General features: G+C 40.7%; 1 protein-coding gene across 6 annotated transcripts; it reads right to left on the bottom strand.

Annotated features, from left to right (window-relative positions):
- Positions 1-510: 510 nt before the first annotated feature.
- impdh1b (IMP (inosine 5'-monophosphate) dehydrogenase 1b) lies at positions 511-17,415 on the bottom strand. Of its 6 annotated transcripts, none has more exons than XM_079335087.1 (16): positions 16,916-17,415; positions 12,095-12,193; positions 11,845-11,925; positions 8,871-8,919; positions 6,356-6,457; positions 6,173-6,247; positions 5,527-5,733; positions 5,337-5,424; positions 5,055-5,254; positions 4,779-4,869; positions 3,981-4,076; positions 3,386-3,529; positions 3,057-3,201; positions 2,832-2,975; positions 2,666-2,749; positions 511-2,056 (listed from the first exon to the last, which is right to left on the bottom strand). In XM_079335087.1, the coding sequence occupies exons 1-16, from the start codon at positions 17,134-17,136 to the stop codon at positions 2,035-2,037; spliced, it is 1,848 nt and encodes a 615-aa protein (XP_079191213.1). In that variant the 5' UTR covers positions 17,137-17,415; the 3' UTR covers positions 511-2,034. The 6 variants fall into 6 exon arrangements, with proteins under 6 accessions (XP_079191213.1, XP_079191214.1, XP_079191217.1 ...); XM_079335088.1 differs by having other exon boundaries at positions 11,845-11,922; positions 16,916-17,414; XM_079335091.1 differs by lacking the exon at positions 16,916-17,415 and adding an exon at positions 13,981-14,242.
- Between the last annotated feature and the right edge of the window lie 1,372 nt (positions 17,416-18,787).

The following is an 18,787-nucleotide window of genomic DNA, read 5'->3' as shown; positions in this document are numbered from 1 at the left end:
GTGTTTCACTGTAAACGAGTTCTGAAGTGATATTAGTCAAAAGTTTAAATACTGAGTCTTTTCCGTCCATCTACAAAGCCTTTACTAGAGGTTTTGGTTGTTGGTTGCAAAGCTACCGCTGTGGCTAAGCAACACTAATTGTTTTGCAATATACTTTAGAAGTAATCATGAAAAGTGCAACACTATAAAAAAAACAAACCTGTAAACCTAAGATCCCATTTAACAATATAAGTGAGCTTTATAGATGGACAAACATGACTCAGTACTTTACAAATAAGACGTTTGAACTTGAATTCTCTCTTTAAATGGGAAACTGAAAACAAGCAGCAGTCATTTTCAAAGGAATATAGGCATATATATTTTTTCCATATATTTTCCATGTACATTTTCTTGCAATTAGTCCAACTGCAAGGCTTTTGTTACTCAACTGAACCATGTGCAGGGTAAAGTACACACATTAGCACAATATAGAAAGCAACTCAACTTTTACAATCTGGGACATTTTATTAAAAAAAAAAAAAAAATTACATCTGGCAAAAAAAGGACATCCAATATGAAAATGTTAGAAAAGCGTACTCTCACATTAGCCAAACGATAAGAAACAAAGTGTGCCGTTTTAAAAGTAAGAAAAGGAGCTGTCATGTACAGCTTGTATCCATCCATGTTTCAAGGCATATCTCTGGTAAAAGACCAAAGAATTCAGAAAAAAAAAAAAAAAAAAAGACAACTGATGCCACGCTGAGGACGCAGGAATGAGAAAGTGTGATGGTAACAAGCAAATTGTTGAGCGAACATTTGGTTTCAAAAGAAGAGTCTCAGGAAGTGTAAATACACTTGGCAGTATGTATGCAATTACACTGAAGCAGAATATAAATACAGCCCGGTTTGGCCAAGTGAAAAAACAAACATGCATATCAAAAACACTTCATGCTCAAATTGAAGCCCCCAAGACTATACAAGTTTAATATAAAGTGTGTCTTATTTAAAAGTATTCAAATGATGGGCTACTCTTGATTGATTTGATGCATTTTAGGATTTTTTTTTCTTCTATTTCACATACCTGATCTTTATATTTTGGTCCCATCCATGCTCAACATATGAACACAACGCACTGACATGGGACATTCATTATTTGGCTCAAGATGTCTTTGAAGGGAAAATGAAAGTCAACAGCGGGGGAAAAAATACTTAAGGTCTGGTTTGACTGCTTATTGTGGATGACACTGGAGGATGGAAAGTTGACTGGATCATCGTGGCAATATTTCAAACTTCAGAAACCACATTACAGAAGTAAACAATATGGGCAGAAATTAAAATGCAACTGATTGTTCAGTAAAATGTACCTGTGATGAATTGTAATGCAAAAACAAAAAAAAGGTACATCGAAAAACTGCACCTAGACATAAGTGTTTGTAGTTTCAACGCAAGTACTTGTGTGTTTAGGATTGGGAAGTGAAAGGCTTCTGACAGAGACGAGCTGGTAAACTTAGAGCCGCAAAATATGCTGATAAATTTTGCGTCATGGCTGTTTCAGATTCACTACTTTAAACGGGGCAAATAAACCCAGTTCAGCTTCACTTCCTTCCTCCCAAAACACATTTTTTAATATGAGAACCTCAGACGCACACTACCCTCCATTCACAAAACACACACGCAATTCAATCTCACAACTATCAACATACACGCAAGAAAGCAGGATCGAATGCATACTCAAGATACAAGGTGTTTGTGTCGTTCTGGAAACCCTGATGCGCCGCTTCTTGAATGCAAAAATCCCCGGTGTTCAGAAAGAACGGTGTCAGTTTGGAGGTTTCTCACTTCACCATGGTGCCTCTTTTCTCCCCAAAGCAGCAGGCTTGGATCAGAGAGAGTGTAACAGTGGGTACAATGTCGGGGAGGGCAGAGAGGGAGTAGTAGATGGCGCGTATTTTTGTTGTGGCGATTTCATATTTGGTCACTGTTAAATTGGGTGAGTCACGTGCACCAATGGAGTGCACTTTGTTCCCCCCCCACCCCACCCCCCCAGCTCCCAGCTCAGTAAAGCCGCTTCTCGTAACTGTGGAGGCAGAGAAAATCAGAGGAAAATTAAGTGTTTGCTCTGGTTCACACGCTGCCATATTTACACCAACAACGACTTACTTCAACCAAATGCAATCTACCAGTTTACAGCATGCATTTTAGAGAAGGCTAAAGCTTGTACAAGAATAACTAAGTACACGAAGCTTCATCCACAAACACAAACACCATTCTTGAGGCTAATCAGGGCCTCCGCAAGGTTTGCTTGTATAGCAGTAATAATGGAGCCAAGCTGATTACAAGCAGCGCGATTATAAAATAATCAGTGAGCATCATCAGAGAAACCACAAGTTCCTATTTCTGCTTTCAGGATTGGCAGATGACCTGCGCTTACTGTCAAAAGAGACTGATTCTATGGTTCACTTCCCTTTGTAGGATGCTTTCTGTAACTGGGAACTACAAATACAAAACCACAACTGCAGTAATGGTCGCATTCTAGGTTTGTTCCCATGTAAATTATAATTGTTTGTGCAAGATCCTAAGAGGACAAAGTTGTCATTTACAGATGAAAATGGTGAAGTGTTTTGTTGGCTCTGCACTGCATGTCTGTTATCAAGTTTAATGTAGCAAGAAATGCTTAGGTACTTACGAATGAAGACCATGAACTCCTCCCTCCACCTGTGCAGACATGGTTCGCTTCTCAAACTTCAGCTCTCCAGAGTACATCATGGAACTGAGGAGCATAGGATCATTGTTACATTTAAGGCACATGAAAGTCTGGATTACAAATATAGTGTCTCACAGTCACTACTCACCGGAGGACAGAGAGACTCTTTGCACCGATGTCCTGGCAGCCGTGCTGGATGCCAGCGATCAGGTACGGCACAAACTTGTGAATGGAGCCCTTGTCCTGGACCGAGCCTGACACACCCTGGGCTACCTTCACCTTGTCGCCCTCGCTGTGGAAAGACGTCAAAATCAATTTTCCTCCAACTGAATCGTAACCGCGTGGTTTCTTGGCCTTTAACTACTCCACATACCTAAAATAGCGCTTCTGGCTGCTGGTGCTCTTCTCCATGGCGTCCAGGGAGCCCATACCGCGGTACTTCTTCAGCCGCACACCGTCTGAGAAGAAGTACTCTCCTGGTGCCTCAGTGGTTGCTGCTAGCAAAGAGCCCATCATAACTGGAGTAGGAGACAAAATACAGAATTATGTGGTCTTGTTTTATCCATTCGTACCTCATCGGAGTTGTTTTTTAAAAAAGCTTGATTTTTCTATAACTACCCAGCTGTATGAAATATGACGATTAGGGGACTTTTTATATAATTTGACACAAAAGTATGTGAGTCTTAACACTTCAAATCTCACCAGTTGACGCTCCAAGAGACAGAGCCTTCACCACATGACCCACAGTCTGAATGCCGCCGTCAGCAATCACTGGAACACCAAAACGCCTCGCATACTCTGCCACCTTGTACACCGAGGTACCCTGGGGCCGCCCGCACGCCATGACTAGAAAGGTTGAAAACAAAATCTGACATGACTGCCATGCAAACACATCAGGTACAACAGACATCCTAACATAGCAGCAGGGTTTGGGATTAGTAAAAAATCAGCTGATCATTATGAAAAGATTATTTCATTAGGAACAAACTGAGAAATGATCAGCTGCTTTTTTCTCATGCTGCACCCTCTCTCTCTCTCTCATGTTCCTGTTGTAGTGCTTGACCCACTCGGAGCATGAGCAAGGCCTGTCACCATGGCAACACAGAATGGGGCCTTGGCAGATCACCATGACAACTAGGAGTGGTCTCAGGGTATCTGTTACCATTAGCAACAGATAGCCTTCTTTCATCTAGCTATAGCACGTACACAGATACAGAGCAGGTAGAGCGAGGACTGATTTATGCTCCCTCCGTTTGAATCCACCATGCTCACTAGTGTGTAAGAACAGGGTGAATACCTTCCTGTGTGATGCAGATGGAGCCGCAGCCCATTCCGACCCGCAGTGCATCGACACCAGCATCAATCAGATTCTTGGCCTGGGCTGCTGTAACCACTGCAGGTTGGTAAAAAGAACACAAGTGGTAAGAAAATCCATGACATTTTATTGAAAAAAAATTCACGTTCCCAAAAATAACTTAGGGCCGTTTGTGTTTCAAGTATACAAACATTTATACATATTGATGCAACAACATCATAGTAGAATTGGTAGAAAAAAATCGCCCCCCAGCAAGCTGCTGCTAAAATGTTCTAAAACCTTGAGCACCACCTACAGGTGAAACGGTATCAATTGAGAAAGACTTGTTCAGAGATCCTCTATTTTAAACTCTGCAGTATTTATTCACCCCGAGAGGGTTTGTCAAACCGCCATGAGGTGGAGCTTTATGTGCCATAATCAAATAAGTCACTATCATGGTCATGAGGAACTTATTTACCAATAGGATCTTATGATATTAACTTTTTACTTTTGATCTTGGATATCTTGTGATGCATTCAGAGTGTTAGTGTTTTTAAAATGCACAATTTGAGTCATAGCTAGCTGAGGAGTAATATATATATCTCCCAGAAACACGGTCATACCGATTACACGATTAGTAGTTTAATCTTTTTTTAATCTTTTTCAAAATGTATTTTGTGACTTTAAAATTGAGTAAAACACTATTTTTCAAACAACAGATTTTGTCATTGAACTTCTCTTAAAAAATTGTGTTAAATAGTCTGAAGCTGGAAGATGACGTTTCTGTGACAACAAACTCACCATTTCCACCCGCCACTTGTATGTCTGGATGCTTCTGTTTAATATAATTGATCATGTTGATTTGATACACTGAGTTTCCTTGTGAAGAGTCCTGCACAGGAAAAACAAAACCAGTTAGGATTGAAGAACAACGTGCATGCACTAAAGTTTTCATATCAATATTTTAAGCCATAAAATCCACACATCAGTCAAAGACGGACAGTTTAGACATTCCTGTACAGACACCAGATCTAAAATACTCCTTTAACTGCATTGATGCATCTCAGTGGTACGCACCAGTACAACTACATCCACCCCAGCCTGCACTAACAGGTCCAGTCTGTATTTGTCGTCCTCTCTGGTTCCAATAGCGGCTCCACACAGCAGCTGTTTGCGCGAGTCTTTGGAGGCCAGCGGGTAGTCCCTGTTCTTCTTTAAGTCCGTCCTGGCGATGATGGCCACCAGCTCATCGTTGTTATTTACGATGGGCAGCTTGCCTGGTTCCAGAAGAATAACAAGTGAGGTTAGAAAAATGACAAGAAATCACAATGCTGCAGTGACACATGAACTTTTATTGACCTTTTTTACTGCGCTGCAGGATGTCATTAGCCTCTTTCAGTGTTACACCTGCTGGAGCCACGACAAGCTCGTCCCTCTTTGTCATAGCCTTAAAATAAAAAGATCAAAGTTAAACATGTGAATGATGGAAACTTTTCTTCTTTTAATTAATCTTGGACATTATATTTGTCAAAAACGTGAAAATACCAACCTCTTCCAGGGGTCTGTCGTGATCCTTTTCAGAGAGGAAGTCAATATCTCGAGAGGTGACGATGCCCACAAGCTTGCTGCCCATTTTGCCCGTCTCTGTGACAGGAATACCGGAGAAGCCGTGTCTTACTTTGGCCTCAAACACGTCGCCGACTGTGTGTCGTGGACTCATCACGACCGGGTCTGTGATGAAACCCTGCTCAAACCTCTGAAAATAAATAAATAAATGAAACAATAAGCGTCTCATCTTTCTCCCTACAATGTGTGCAAAGCAGCAAAAAAAACAACAACACCCAGGACATGTGATAATTCAACATTAATAAGCACAAACACACGCTACAAAGAAAACACACAGAAAAAAAACCACACACACACACACACGCACACACACACACACACACACACACACACAAACAAACAAACAGATGGAAGACGATTACCATAACCTAAACAGAGACAAGATGAGAGAACAGGTCAAAGGTATGGTTCATGAGAGTTAAATCAGGTCGTCTGAAGTTAAGACTTTAGTCCTTTTAGAGAGGGAGAAGCAACAACAAGACAATCAACACACTACTACGATTACTACTCCAAAAAACAAAGAAGATAAAAAAAAACATCTGTCCATAAGAAGGAGAACTAAAGCTTACCTTGACCTTGCGGACCTCATTTGCCTGGAACTCTGGTGTGCAGTTGTGGTGAATGATGCCGATGCCTCCCATTAGCTACCAAATTCAAAAGCAACAAATACGTGCGCGTCGTGTAAATTAACCAACAAGTGCTTGTCATTGATGTTTTTTTATTTCACTTCTGCTAAAGGAGGGTCCTCTTACCGCCATAGCGATCGCCATGGCCGACTCGGTGACCGTGTCCATGGGGGAAGAGATGAGCGGGGTCTTCAGTGTGATCTTCCTGGTCAGCGCTGATGTCAGGTCCTGAGGAACAAAGACAGAAGAACACACGTTTGTTTGACACAAGTCTGTCTCTCATATTTTACACATGTACCACCAGGGGGCATACTTCATTTGGAATAAAGGCGCTACTGTTTAACCCGTTTCAAAAACACTGAATGTATTCGTCTAAATACCAGGACGTCACATTTTTACAGACCTACTGAGAGGAAGAAGAGCTCCTTTTTCAGTAAAAATGTTCATGAAGGTAGAAGGTAGCAATGTCAACACACATGCTTCAGTTTTGGCCTTGTTGGCATCTTATCGAGTATCAATCTAGTCGTATTTATTGATAAAATGCTAAAATCCAGGTAATGGGGTTTTTTTGTGCTGAAGATCTGCGAGTGTGCTACGTGTTTCATTTGGGAATTTGACAGCTGTATCATGGGGTTTGCTTCAGCAGCACTTCATTAACACTGGGAAGCAGCACACGGGTATAGATCTATGAAAATAGAATGAGATCTGGCAGGAAATTAAAAATCAATATTTGATTAATTGACTATGACACCAAACTCTAAGATGTCAGATTGTCTCAAAAAGATAAACCTCGCCACCTTCACACATCACAGCTTGCTCCCTTAGTGTTGTTTTCCAAGGAGAACGCTTCATGTTTGATTTGTTAAAGTAAGAACCACCGCTCGACATGAGGAGCAGGAAGCTTGTTTCAGTGTTCAGTGAGTCATTGTTTGACGTGTACTGCGATGCATCGGCCGTCTTTCTCTGGCCGTGTGGGCGGGGCACACTTTGGGTGCACGACGCGGTGCAAGGAGAAATAAATACGACTAAAACTTTCAGCGTGAGGATATCCATTGATGTTCCATCGTTGCGCAAAATATCTGTAGGCAAGGTAAGCCGCACAGCAAGTGAAGATGTCCTTCTACTTAGGAACAGAAACACTCACATCCTACTTCCGCACCTGACTCCCACAACAGCCAGCGCCACATTTTGTTATCTTCAGCTGTGTGTGTGAAAATCCTGACACATTCCTCAATCATGGGAAACCTGCAAATGAGTCTTATGGTGTCCAAGCTTTTACTTCTTTATCAGAGACAGACATAAACTATGGAGCTTTTTCTCAGGCGGGTCACGTTAGGGGTGGAAGAACGCAGCTTACATCACTTTTCCACTAACTCAGCACAACTGCACTCACCTGCTAAATTCAACTGAGGGTTAGGAAAGAACAGGAATGCCTGAAGAATTTCCCACAACAGCTTGATGCACACGCTGTCCCCCTTTGTAAGCGCTTCATTTGAGCACAAACACTAGAGAGTAGGTTACAAACATCTTTACGATGAACAAAAAAGTTCACTGTGTAAACCTCAGCTATTTAACAGAGTTGCATCAGCGGCTAAATGTGGAAGCATTTGTGTTATTTAAGCTTGAATAGGATCACTATCCTGTGGAAAAAAGTAGGGCAAGACTAGACTCTGTGGAGACAACCGACCAATGACAACACATCGAGGCAGACAAACATGTGAAAGTGCAATAAGAGCTCTCTGTAACACTGAAAGCAACAGTGAGAGATTAGAGATATCAATTAGATTAAAACCCTCTAAAATGGACGCAGCAGAAGAGAGGGATTGCATGTAAAGCCCTGAGATTAACTCTCCTCTCATCCACTAAGAGAGATGGATGAGCAGCCGAGCAGACACAAGTGTAAACACAAGGGGTGAGGGAGCCGCCAGCGGGTGACCACATTGGGCAAAAATAGTGAAGCACCAGGGGAAAGAAAAAAATAAAAAGAAAAGTGATGCGGTCGGCTTTAAACAGTCAAAACAAGACTATTTTAGTGAAAGATGCGGTTATGAACTGACGCTGAGGTCTATAGCAGAGGAGGCTGAAAGACTCCATTGTAAAAAAAAAAAGCTGGCAGTTTAAAATGTAAAAGTGTGAAAAAACTAAGAAATGTTTTTTTTCAAAGTACACCGTACCTTGCCAAGTCTTAACTCTCGTGTTTTAAGTCCAACAAACTTTGGAAGCAACAACAACTTACTGCACTTTTTGTGCTTTAAAGCTCTCAAGGTAAGCTTTTGGTTTGGATCCATTTTGGCGTCCCCTGTGGACAAAGCCTTTCCACGTGTAGTAGTGACTTTTTTTAGAACCAAAAATCAGTCAAAAGTAATACTTGTTGAGATCCAATACATTTAGAAAATTTTGGAGAGAAAAAAATGAATAAATAATAATAAATAAAAAAATCACATAATGCTCGTTCGGCCCCACAGCAGAGGGTCCAAACATTAAAAATAGTAACACAATGAACCTTTCCTCTGATGGTCTTGTTTGTTTAAGCAGGTAAGATTAAAGCATCTATTTGTTTCATAACCTGTTAAATAATAAGAAACATCACAGAAGACTTCAATTGTGTTCTGACTATGACAACACGCATCGCTCTACTCACCACTTCGTCTGAGGTGAAGTCGATGAAGCCCGGGAGAATCAGGAAGTCACTGAAAGACATAAGCAAGGTGCAAAATAAGGGACTGACGTCGGTAAAGTTCATACTTACATGGCATTAAGGTACCACAATTAGAAAAGTTTCTTGTGATCACACAACAATACTTATTATATATTTTCTCTATCTGATAAATAACTTCATGCGATGTGAACAGTCTGGATCAAACTGTGAGTCCAATTTAAAAGATTATATTTGAAGAATAGCGGGGTATAAAAACGCTTTGCAGAATGTTTTGGTGAAATGTTTCAGAGACATGTTATTCATTTACAGTATGACTGAAGGCGAACCATCTGTCCACTCCTTCTGTGAAACAAGAGTTTTAAAGTTTACAGCCTGCAGCTTATGTTGAATATGCCTTTACGTCTCTTTATGGTTCCCAGATTTTCTCCAAGTGGCTGTGCACAGACACCGAGTGGAGCTGTGTGTTGCTAAAGAAATAAAGCTGCAGTTGACCCGTTCACCGCTCCTCTCAGAAGAGGTTGAACAAAATGTGTGCAGGACCAAGAGTTAGACACAGGAATGGTGTGCTTGTTTCCCCAACCAGCCGGAATATATTTAGTGGCTCTTTGCAGAAGGGTGTGAAGAAAAAAAAAAAAAACAGGCAGCAGATGGGGAGTGAAGGAAAGAAGGAGCAATAATGGTGGCTTTGTATGCTGTGTGGATGTAGAAGGACACTCTGGGTGAATGAGAAACAGGTAGGGTTTTGAGCAACACAGGTGGAAACGACTACATGAGCGTGGGAGAGCTGCCTTGCTCACAAACATTAATGCCTCAGTGTGGGTGTAGCATAAGAACTGAAATAGTTACACTACACGGGACACAGCAGAGGGAGGAGTCCCCTTCATAGAGCCAAAACACCCACAAACATCTACATGAAACACAATCATGGAGCCGAGGCGGACATCTGCTAGCAATTAGCAGAAGCCGCAAACCTCTGCTGCAGCACACAGGCTGGATCTATTGACTCAGGCTCATTGTTAGCTTAGGATTGTAAAGAAAACACTGGCTTGTAGATGCATTATTATGGTTTGAATTTGAATGTTAAATGTAGACAAATGTATGATGCCGAGCGGGAGCGTTTCAAAGCCACAACCGGTCGCCCTCTGCTCATGCAGATACCTGTTCCACACAGCAGCTTCTGAGGGTGTGCCAAGCACTGGCTTTCAATTCCACTTCAAGTTTAATAAAAGTCGATCTAAATGTGTCAAACATATGAATGTCTGAATCCTGTCACTTCAAAGGTTAGGGTCGACAGAACCCTATTATTACACTGAAGTAAGCAGCAGGAGTGGAAACACGAGAGTGGATCTGCCAATCACAAGCACGCGCTCTCATGCCAGCCCTGTGGTGTCTGCTGTAAATGACTTAAATTATGATTCACAAAGAGCGCTTTTATGCTTGCCAAGTTACTTGCCTCCAAGCTTTAAAAGGTAAAGCCTGTTTGTCAAAGTGGAACAATTAACTCTTTGTAGACTTCCATCGACTTTACTCATTTATAAAAACGCAGTTCATTCCAACTATTTAGTTGACAGTTTAATAATCTCAATCTGACACTGACTGATGACACTGCCCTTTCCAAGCCCTTCCGTGGGTGTTGGCAGAAACACAGAGTAAGAAAGAGGGAACATGTAAATGGAGAAAGTTCAAAATCATGGGAAGAATGTGATGTCTGCACATGCTTCAATGTCTCTGTGTGAGCCGTTTTCTCTCACAAAGACATTTCTGTGCAGTGAAGATATTTCGCAGTGGATCCTAAAATTCAGTGTCAAGTATGTTTTTTTATGGTAATAGCATGTAGGTTTAGATTACGTCGTGAAGGTATCCATGACAACAGTGTGTATGGAAAGTGACCCTGTCCACTGAAATCTTGCAACAACAAAAAAAACCGGCAAAAGCTCCACACAATGTTCTGTTTTGATTGCACGTTGGTTTTCGTCATCGGGTTGAGACAGTGGATAGATGACTCTCTCGTCCTCCAACCGAACCCTCTGCCCTAATTCCTCCTGATAACCACATGATGTCAATTCTGGCTATCATGTGTGTAAACTGTGCTTTGACCGTGATGTACCTCGTTACACTGTGGAAAGGTTATTCAACCACACGCAGACACACTCAAACACAATTACCTTTTCTATTCGATTAGATTCTTTAAGCAGGAGCAGCATGTTAAGAGCAAAGAATCTGTGAACATTCAGCTGATGATCTTTACAACTTAGATTAGTTGATTTAAATGGATTTTGCTCGTGGAGATGATTGTGCAGCGTGTCATCTTAAGCATCGACTGAAGTGGTTGTTGGGAACATATTTAAGGGGTAGAGCACTGATGGATTTAGAAGAAAGTTACAGAGGAGAACATGCTGTGCGTCTTCCCTGCCCAACAACCACTACAATTAAGTCTTATACTGCTTAAGTTAGAAACAAAAGAATGATAACAGGGGTTAGTGAAGAAAAACATTTGTCAAAGTGTTGAGTTTAAGCACTTAAATGGTCTTGTTTGTGAGCAGAATTGAAAGTAGAGCAGATTGAAGTGGAGTAAGAAGTGAAAGATTAGTGCTTGATTAGTACTTCATAAGAAAGGGCACAAGCTGTCCTGTCATGCATGCTGCCTTCACAGGACAGGTTGTGCACTTTGACGGTTAGATGAAGTTAAAAATGCAATTATGTAGCACAGGAAGCAAATTTGATCCCCCATGACCAAGATCAGGTTGAGCATTCAAACAAGCCTTTCATTTATCGTCAGCATCCATGCACTTTTAATGGCATCAGATTTAGATTTGTGCATGGATCATTTCAGTCAAGAGTAAAGCTTTTTTTCAGATGGTCATTTGCTTCCTCCTTATGAATTTCCTATTCGGAGAGACAAAGGATTTTGAACAGGACAGTTTAAAAACAGTTTAAAGATGACTGTTTTACTCACTTGTAAGTCAACCCATCTCCTTTAGAGCATAGCTCTTCAGCCGTATGACCATCGGAGACAACGCACTGTTGGTCAGATCTGCTGGTTCAAAATGTGTTGGCCATTACAATGCACTGCTGCGTACACTTCACCCAATATTGCGAATGGGTGAAGCTTTAAAATTAGGCGCCTTACTTTTAATTAATTTCATTACGTTTTACCAAGATTTTCTAATTAATGAAATACAGGTTTTGATTGGGGGAAAACTTACTTGTATGTAAGGCCGTCTCCAATCGAGAAGAGCTGCTGAGCCGAAAGTCCATCCTCAGGCACGTAGCCTGTACCCCCACTGATTAAGTAATCCGCCATGCTGCCAAATAACAATAAAATGAAAATTCAATCATTTGTGCACCCTTAGACTCAGATGTTCAAGTGAAGACAGGAGATGCTCTGCAATAACACCAGACAGGCAATGAGCTTAAGTGACCTTCTCACAGGAAGACATAACCATAGCAACGTCAACATGATCCAGACTCGAGTCACTGCGCATGCGCGGGGCAGGTGAAAGACGCAGCCTCTTCTTTTGCTTCTCGAAACAAGCTATCATAACTAACACCTTTTTGTTGTACACAATTTAAAAGAACCTGTTTGGCGACTTATTTGGCCACACATCACGGGTGGTAAAATAAACTACCATAACCGCAATAATAATAATTTAAAAAAAAACACCACGTTGACGTCGCCGAAAAATGTGGGGGTTTTTTGCACGGAGAATCAGAAAGAGAATAATTTACATCTTTACTGCTGATATATTGTAACAGGCGGTAAATTGAGCACGGGTGAAAACAGTGTCGAAGTCCTCACACGACCGCATGTGATGCCAAACATGGCCGGCTGACCCACTAACATATAACTGAGTCGCTTTAGCAAGGCTACAGCTACATTGTTTACATTTTTCAAAGGGTGTATACCGCCTTAAATGTAACGCACATTAATGGAACCGACGGTTCATGACGAGCACAATTTCCCCAAAATGTCTCGGCTCGAGCGCCAGTCTGGCTACACGTACCTGGCCTCGTGACCTACATCACATTATCAATAGCTGACAAACATTAGCTGGCTGCTCTGCACCGTACATTGTTCAACCAAAATGTTATTTCACATCAGACCTGTCCTTGTTGTTTTGACAGCCGAGTTGCATCCCTGCATCCATGCTGTTTTTTAAATCCATGTACCATAATCTCACGTCTCTCTCCTCAAAGCTCCACCTTATCACATTTTCCCACCAACCAGCATTTAGAAACAAATGCATTTTTTTTTGGAGCTGGTTAATATTTCTAGTCAACACCCATTGAGCCCAAGATAGCCTAGATTATATTTAAAACATAGTCATGTATACATTCATTATATTACATTAAATCCCGAGAGTTAAATGTTAACGCCGAATTGATGAGCGGTTCTTTTAATTTAGAACGAGACCGATTAATAAATCTTTTACTAGACATCAGTCAAACGAATTAGGCAAAACTATAGGGAGCTTGGCTTTGGATGCAAGTGCATGCATCTTTTTTTTTATTTAACCTTTTATTGGTCAGAACGACTGATGTGACGTCATTCTCAGCCACTAAATTTTAATTTAATGAAGGCTTATGATCTGATCACATGACAATAATAATAATAATAACAATAATAATAAAATACATAGACCACAAACTAAAGTCAAAAGACACGACTTGTCTAGTTGAAGCTTTACATTATGATTTTATAAATCATAACACGGTTCCTAACAGACTGTGTGATGTGCAAATAAAAGTAATAAACATAAACAACCGAGTTACATCTGCTATGCGATACGTACACGATAATAACCTTGATGTGTTTCTTAAAATAATCCAATAGTGGGCATGCAGCTCAACTTTTTGCAGATCAGACTCTTGGCTAGGTAAACGCTGCACTTCCCATGTGGGAGCATGTTAGCATGTAGCATTAGCGGCTTGATTATTCCAGCTCTACCGATGCAACACAATCACGAGATCTTATAGCGATCAATATCGCCATTCAAATAAATGACGTGTAAACTATGTCGGCCCCTTTTTTCGCGAGTGGTAAAAAAAAAGCACCATTTAAAGCCGGTGACGAGCACAGTTAGCGAGCTACCTTATGGAGCTGATACCCACGTTGGCCAAAGGGAAGCAACTTTCCAGCTGTGAGTCTACACACGTCGGCCTGAAAAGAAGCGATGAGAGACGAGACCCTGTGCTTCCGTCTGTCTCAAAAAAAAAGAAAAGAAAAAGAAAACCGGATGAAAACACTGATTGTTCTGGGCTTCCAAGGACGTCAAAGTAACAGTTCAGCAGCAAAATGACTGAGGAGTGATTGCCTGTCGCTGCAGACAGTGCGTGTTGGTGTTATGTACCAGCAGCAGCAGCAGCGTCACATCCCTTCTCATCTCAGAGGCGTGTTTAACCCCTCTGCCTTTTACTGATGGTACATTTTTGGACCGTCTGTGAAACCAAGGTTCACCACAAAAATGTTGGTAGACATTTATGAGCTGCCAGTGCATTTCAACAGTCAGTGAGCTATATTTGTCATCATTTAGGTTGGTTGTTATTTTTCACAGGATTCCCAACTCGGTGTGTTTATGATTTTAAAAATAAATTCATATTTACTCAATTTTCTGTATGCCTTTACTTCTTAGTTACTCTACTGCACATATTAAACCATGTACCAACTATATAGCCATGTTATTAAAAACACATCCCTACCTATATTTTTTGTTATAGTTTAAAATAAGTCCACTTAGAAAGGCAACAATAATAAAATGTGTCAAAAACAGTATTGCTTATCTTAATCGTGTAAGGGGTTATCATATTGCACATGTAATGTCATACTTTTATTTGATTATACTTTAAAACATAAACCTGAGTAACACTTTGAATGCAGGATCGAATAAATTAGTTTCCAAATTCTGAGTCAATTAGACATTTTCTTTCATAAAGCAAATCCAGTTGTGGTTAATCCCTTGTCTTTTTTTGCAATAACATGTTTTCCCATTTTATTGGTATTTAATAAATGATTTCCTCATGTGCTCTTTGCATGTAGTTTTGCAATCCAAATATTTTCCATGGCAGATGGGTACATTGAGTGCCTTCCCAAAATCAAATCTTTCACTTCTTAAACTGAAGCAAAATAAGTTTCTTCTTAAATTCAAGCCACACTGTCTGAATTTTGGTCACATGTCAATCGTCTAAACTGGATTAGGTGTAATGAAAAGCCAGGAGCAACCACGTTGTATTCACATGATCGGTCCTCAGAACTGTGCAGAGAGACGGCATGTAACACACTATGTCAGGCAGCTGCTCTCTTATCACCATACTCAAATTTATTATATGTGGAAAACATAGATTAATTTAGATTCAATTTAGGTTTTTTTGAATACCTAAACTTAACAAGAGAACACATTTGGATACAGCAAGAACCAAAGTTTTGCGTGTGTTTTGTACTGCTTAAGAGTTTGAATTAAGAAAACTAAGCATTTTTTAATGAGCCCATATAGAACAGAAGGTCACAGGAAAAGTACAGAGAATTATTACAATAGTAATTTTATTTTATAGCGTCACGATTTTCCTGTGAAATCTAATAGGCAGAGTCGCATTCATTTAGCAGTGTTATGGAAGAAAAAGGTTCTCAGTGCACTCCCCATGTGCCTACAGAAGATAAGTTCGAGAAAGTCCCGTCTGGCACAGATAAACAGTATCCAACCTCACATTCAGACACACACTGTGCTTTTCCTGTAAGCACGCTGCTGCACATTGACATTACTTGACACAACGTCACCATGCTGCTCTCGTCATGGAGCTGCCGGCGGGACCAATAGTTGGCACAAATCGCTGACAGAAAATAAGCATGCCTGTTATTGCCTCTTTTACAATTTCATAACACACAAGATAAAATGACCCACTATCAATAAGGGTTTTTTTTGTGCATGACAATAAAGTATTTCAATCATTTCCATAATGGAGCTGCTTAAGATGGTGTAATAGAAGCAACTGTCTGAAGTTATAAAACAGGATCCTGAGATGGGATTATAGGGTTTATTTATCCTGCCATCACCTTCAACTTAGTCATGCATGATGAAGATAAGAGTCTGTTTATTTAAGTTGAACTGTAAAGGTAATGTTTGCAGATGGATGTAATAGTCCATTCAGTAATTTTGTGTGCTTTGAAATTATTAGACTGAAGCTAAACCAAGCTTCCAGGTATAGTATTGAATGAAGAACCACCTTGTAACCAGATACACTTAAAGTCCTCACTTGTTCTATATTATTCCTAACTTTCTAGATATGTCTGCCAAGGTGACTTAGGGGGATCCATTTCGCTCTGTGTTTGTGTCCATTCAAATGTGGGTCATTGCAGATATGGGTCAGTGGTTCCTTTATGCACTGTAGCTATTCTGAGCGCTTGATTCAGCCTTATTTATCCTCCCTGCAGCGTGCTGTTCGCTCCTGCCTTCTTGTTGCGTTGTAGGACTGTCTGTGCACATGAAAGGGACACGGGGGGGGCCGTGTTAAAAATAGCACCTGACAACTCAAGATAAGTCCTTTTTTTGATTCGCCACCTGCTCGCATGCCGAAAGTATTATCTAGATAGCCTTTTAAAAAAATAGATGTGTGTCATCCAATGCAAGTGATTGAACCTCAACGGCATTTGCAAACTGATCTGAATGCACAAGACGAGACATGTAAACGGACTCCACTGCTGTACACTAATTTACATGTGTTGCCTTGTGACAGTATAGCCTGTGAAAGTGAAGTCAGTTTGTCATTTTATTTCATATTGGATAATGTGTTTTTAGGCTTTAAACATTGTGGGCCATTCTTATTTTTCTGCAGAATGTATTTGCATTTGCACCTGTGCCTTTTCTCAATAATCACTGATCCTCTGTTCTTGAAAGCTACTTTTTTGTACCTGTTGTTAGACTTTTCTTTACAGCTCTCACACTTTCAGAAAAAAGAATCTGTCATTCATATGTACTATAAAAAACAGTTTTAATGACCAAAAGAAAAAGTTTTTTATCTTCCCAGAAACTCACCTCTCTGGGCCTAAACCAGCCTGGATACGCGTGGCACTGTATCGCTGGGCTGCAGTTTCATGTCCATGGCCATGGGAGGTTTGCCGGATATAATGCTCACCCTCCCGAGGTGAAACACTGGTACGCTGTGGCTCTGTCTCTCCCACAACTGTGTGATAATTCACCTGCTGGCTTCCACTCGCTCCAACTGCACCAAAGTGTTCATAACCATATCCCTCCATCGTCTTAACAATATCAGTCTTTGAATCCAGTGGACCTTAAGCCCTTACAGCTTATTTTAATGAAAATGTTCAAGTCAGAAAAAATATCCAGCAGTTTAAGGTTACATGTCAGATTTCTTTTTTTATCCCGAATTGACATATACTTCAAGTTTAGTAAAAGCTGAGGCGTTACAATTGCAAAAACAACTTTTTTCTTCTCAATACTCTTATCTGAGTTTTCAGTTCCTGCCTCCCAGACGAGATACAGAACAGCGTAAGTGTTCCCAAAGACGAAGAAGAAAAAAAAAAAAGAGACTGGTATCAGGCAACTCCTTTTGCCCTCTCACTGGATGCACCTGCCTACAAAAAGGCACCAGCCACCTCTAGGCGTGTCAGTAATAGAGGGCGTTACCAAGGAGATTCTCCCACTGAGAGGGTGTCACCTTGGATATGATGCCAGAAGAGTAGAGTTGTTGTGGAGAGGCGGTTGTGCTGTCTTTTATACTTTGCAGGAGGTTTTTCCACACGGGGGAGATCGGCAAGGCACGGCCCTGCACTGTACTCACATATCGGATAAAGCAGTCATCGCCCAGAGCGTTTCTGCACAAGTTGAAAGGAGTGAGTGGTGTTGTCCTGCTGAGTGCTCCGTGAGGCTCTCTATGTGTGGCTTAATCCCGCTTTCTATCAGCGGCCTTTTCACAAAGAAGATTTAGAATGAACAGGACTAGAATTAAGCTGTGCAAAGACAGCAGCACAGGATCATCACTGTAATGTTGCAGTTATATCTTGGGCTCCAGTTAAACCAAACACAGCATACTTTCTGAACAGGTGTGTTTCACTTATGCATTCATACATCTTATTTACTGTATTTTTTCCTCCATGCGATACAAGCAATTTGCGGTAAAAGTAATTTTTCTTGAGATCTTGCCTCGTTTATTACTCTGATTTATTTATCAGTTGTTTTACTTGACATCTTCGCTTGTTTTTCTTGTCATCCCAGGACGACAAATCTGGTTTTCCTATTATTAAAGAAGAATGTATTTCCTTATCTTAAAATAAGATAGCTTGTTTTCTCATGATTAATGGGTCATATTTGGGGGATCTAAAAAGCAACATGTTGGTCACTGTGCTTGACCAACACATGCCACATTGCCATTTCCCACACTAACAAATTTAGCCTATTTCAATGTTTTTTGTGCCTTTGCAACTCTGGGAATAAGAATTAAGTATGTCAAGATCTTGAGAAATAAACGGAAATTCCTCATTATCGCAGGAGGACGGAGTCAATAAAATGTGTGAATGCATGTCCGCTGTGGCCTGATACCAAACCTGAATAATATATTTAGCCATTCAGACCAGTAGATTGTTATCCTGTATGCAGGCTTCGTCATACATCTTAGTTTCTGATCTAAAGTCAATGAAAGAGGCAACACACATTGGGTTTGTATAAAAATAGGCTCTGGTGTACATGCTCTCTGAAAAAAGTCAGAGTCCAAGGTTAGACCCACACTAACATAACATGTACTTGTTCTTTGAAGCTGCAGAGGGAATTTTGCACCAAAGTGTTTGAGCATTACATAATTACTGGGTTTGGAAAGGTTTCCTTTGAAAGGATGTTCCCAGTAGTCTGTTTTAACACACAGCTCTGTCCCCTCTGTTCTCGTCTGCATCC

This window comes from Symphodus melops (genome assembly GCF_947650265.1).
Source record: "Symphodus melops genome assembly, chromosome: 22".
Classification (NCBI taxonomy): Eukaryota; Metazoa; Chordata; class Actinopteri; order Labriformes; family Labridae; genus Symphodus; species Symphodus melops.
The sequence above is the reverse complement of the archived record's forward strand: the minus strand, read 5'-3'. Positions and strand labels throughout refer to the sequence as shown.

Excerpts from the sequence above, each read along its gene's own strand:
- impdh1b (XM_079335087.1), bottom strand. The coding sequence starts at position 17,136 with ATGGAGGGATATGGTTATGAACACTTTGGTGCAGTTGGAGCGAGTGGA. Across the intron at positions 5,255-5,336 it reads CCTGCAGCGCAGTAAAAAAG|GCAAGCTGCCCATCGTAAAT; the intron begins GTCAATAAAAGT and ends TTCTGGAACCAG. Across the intron at positions 2,057-2,665 it reads GGAGTTCATGGTCTTCATTC|TTACGAGAAGCGGCTTTACT; the intron begins GTAAGTACCTAA and ends CTGCCTCCACAG.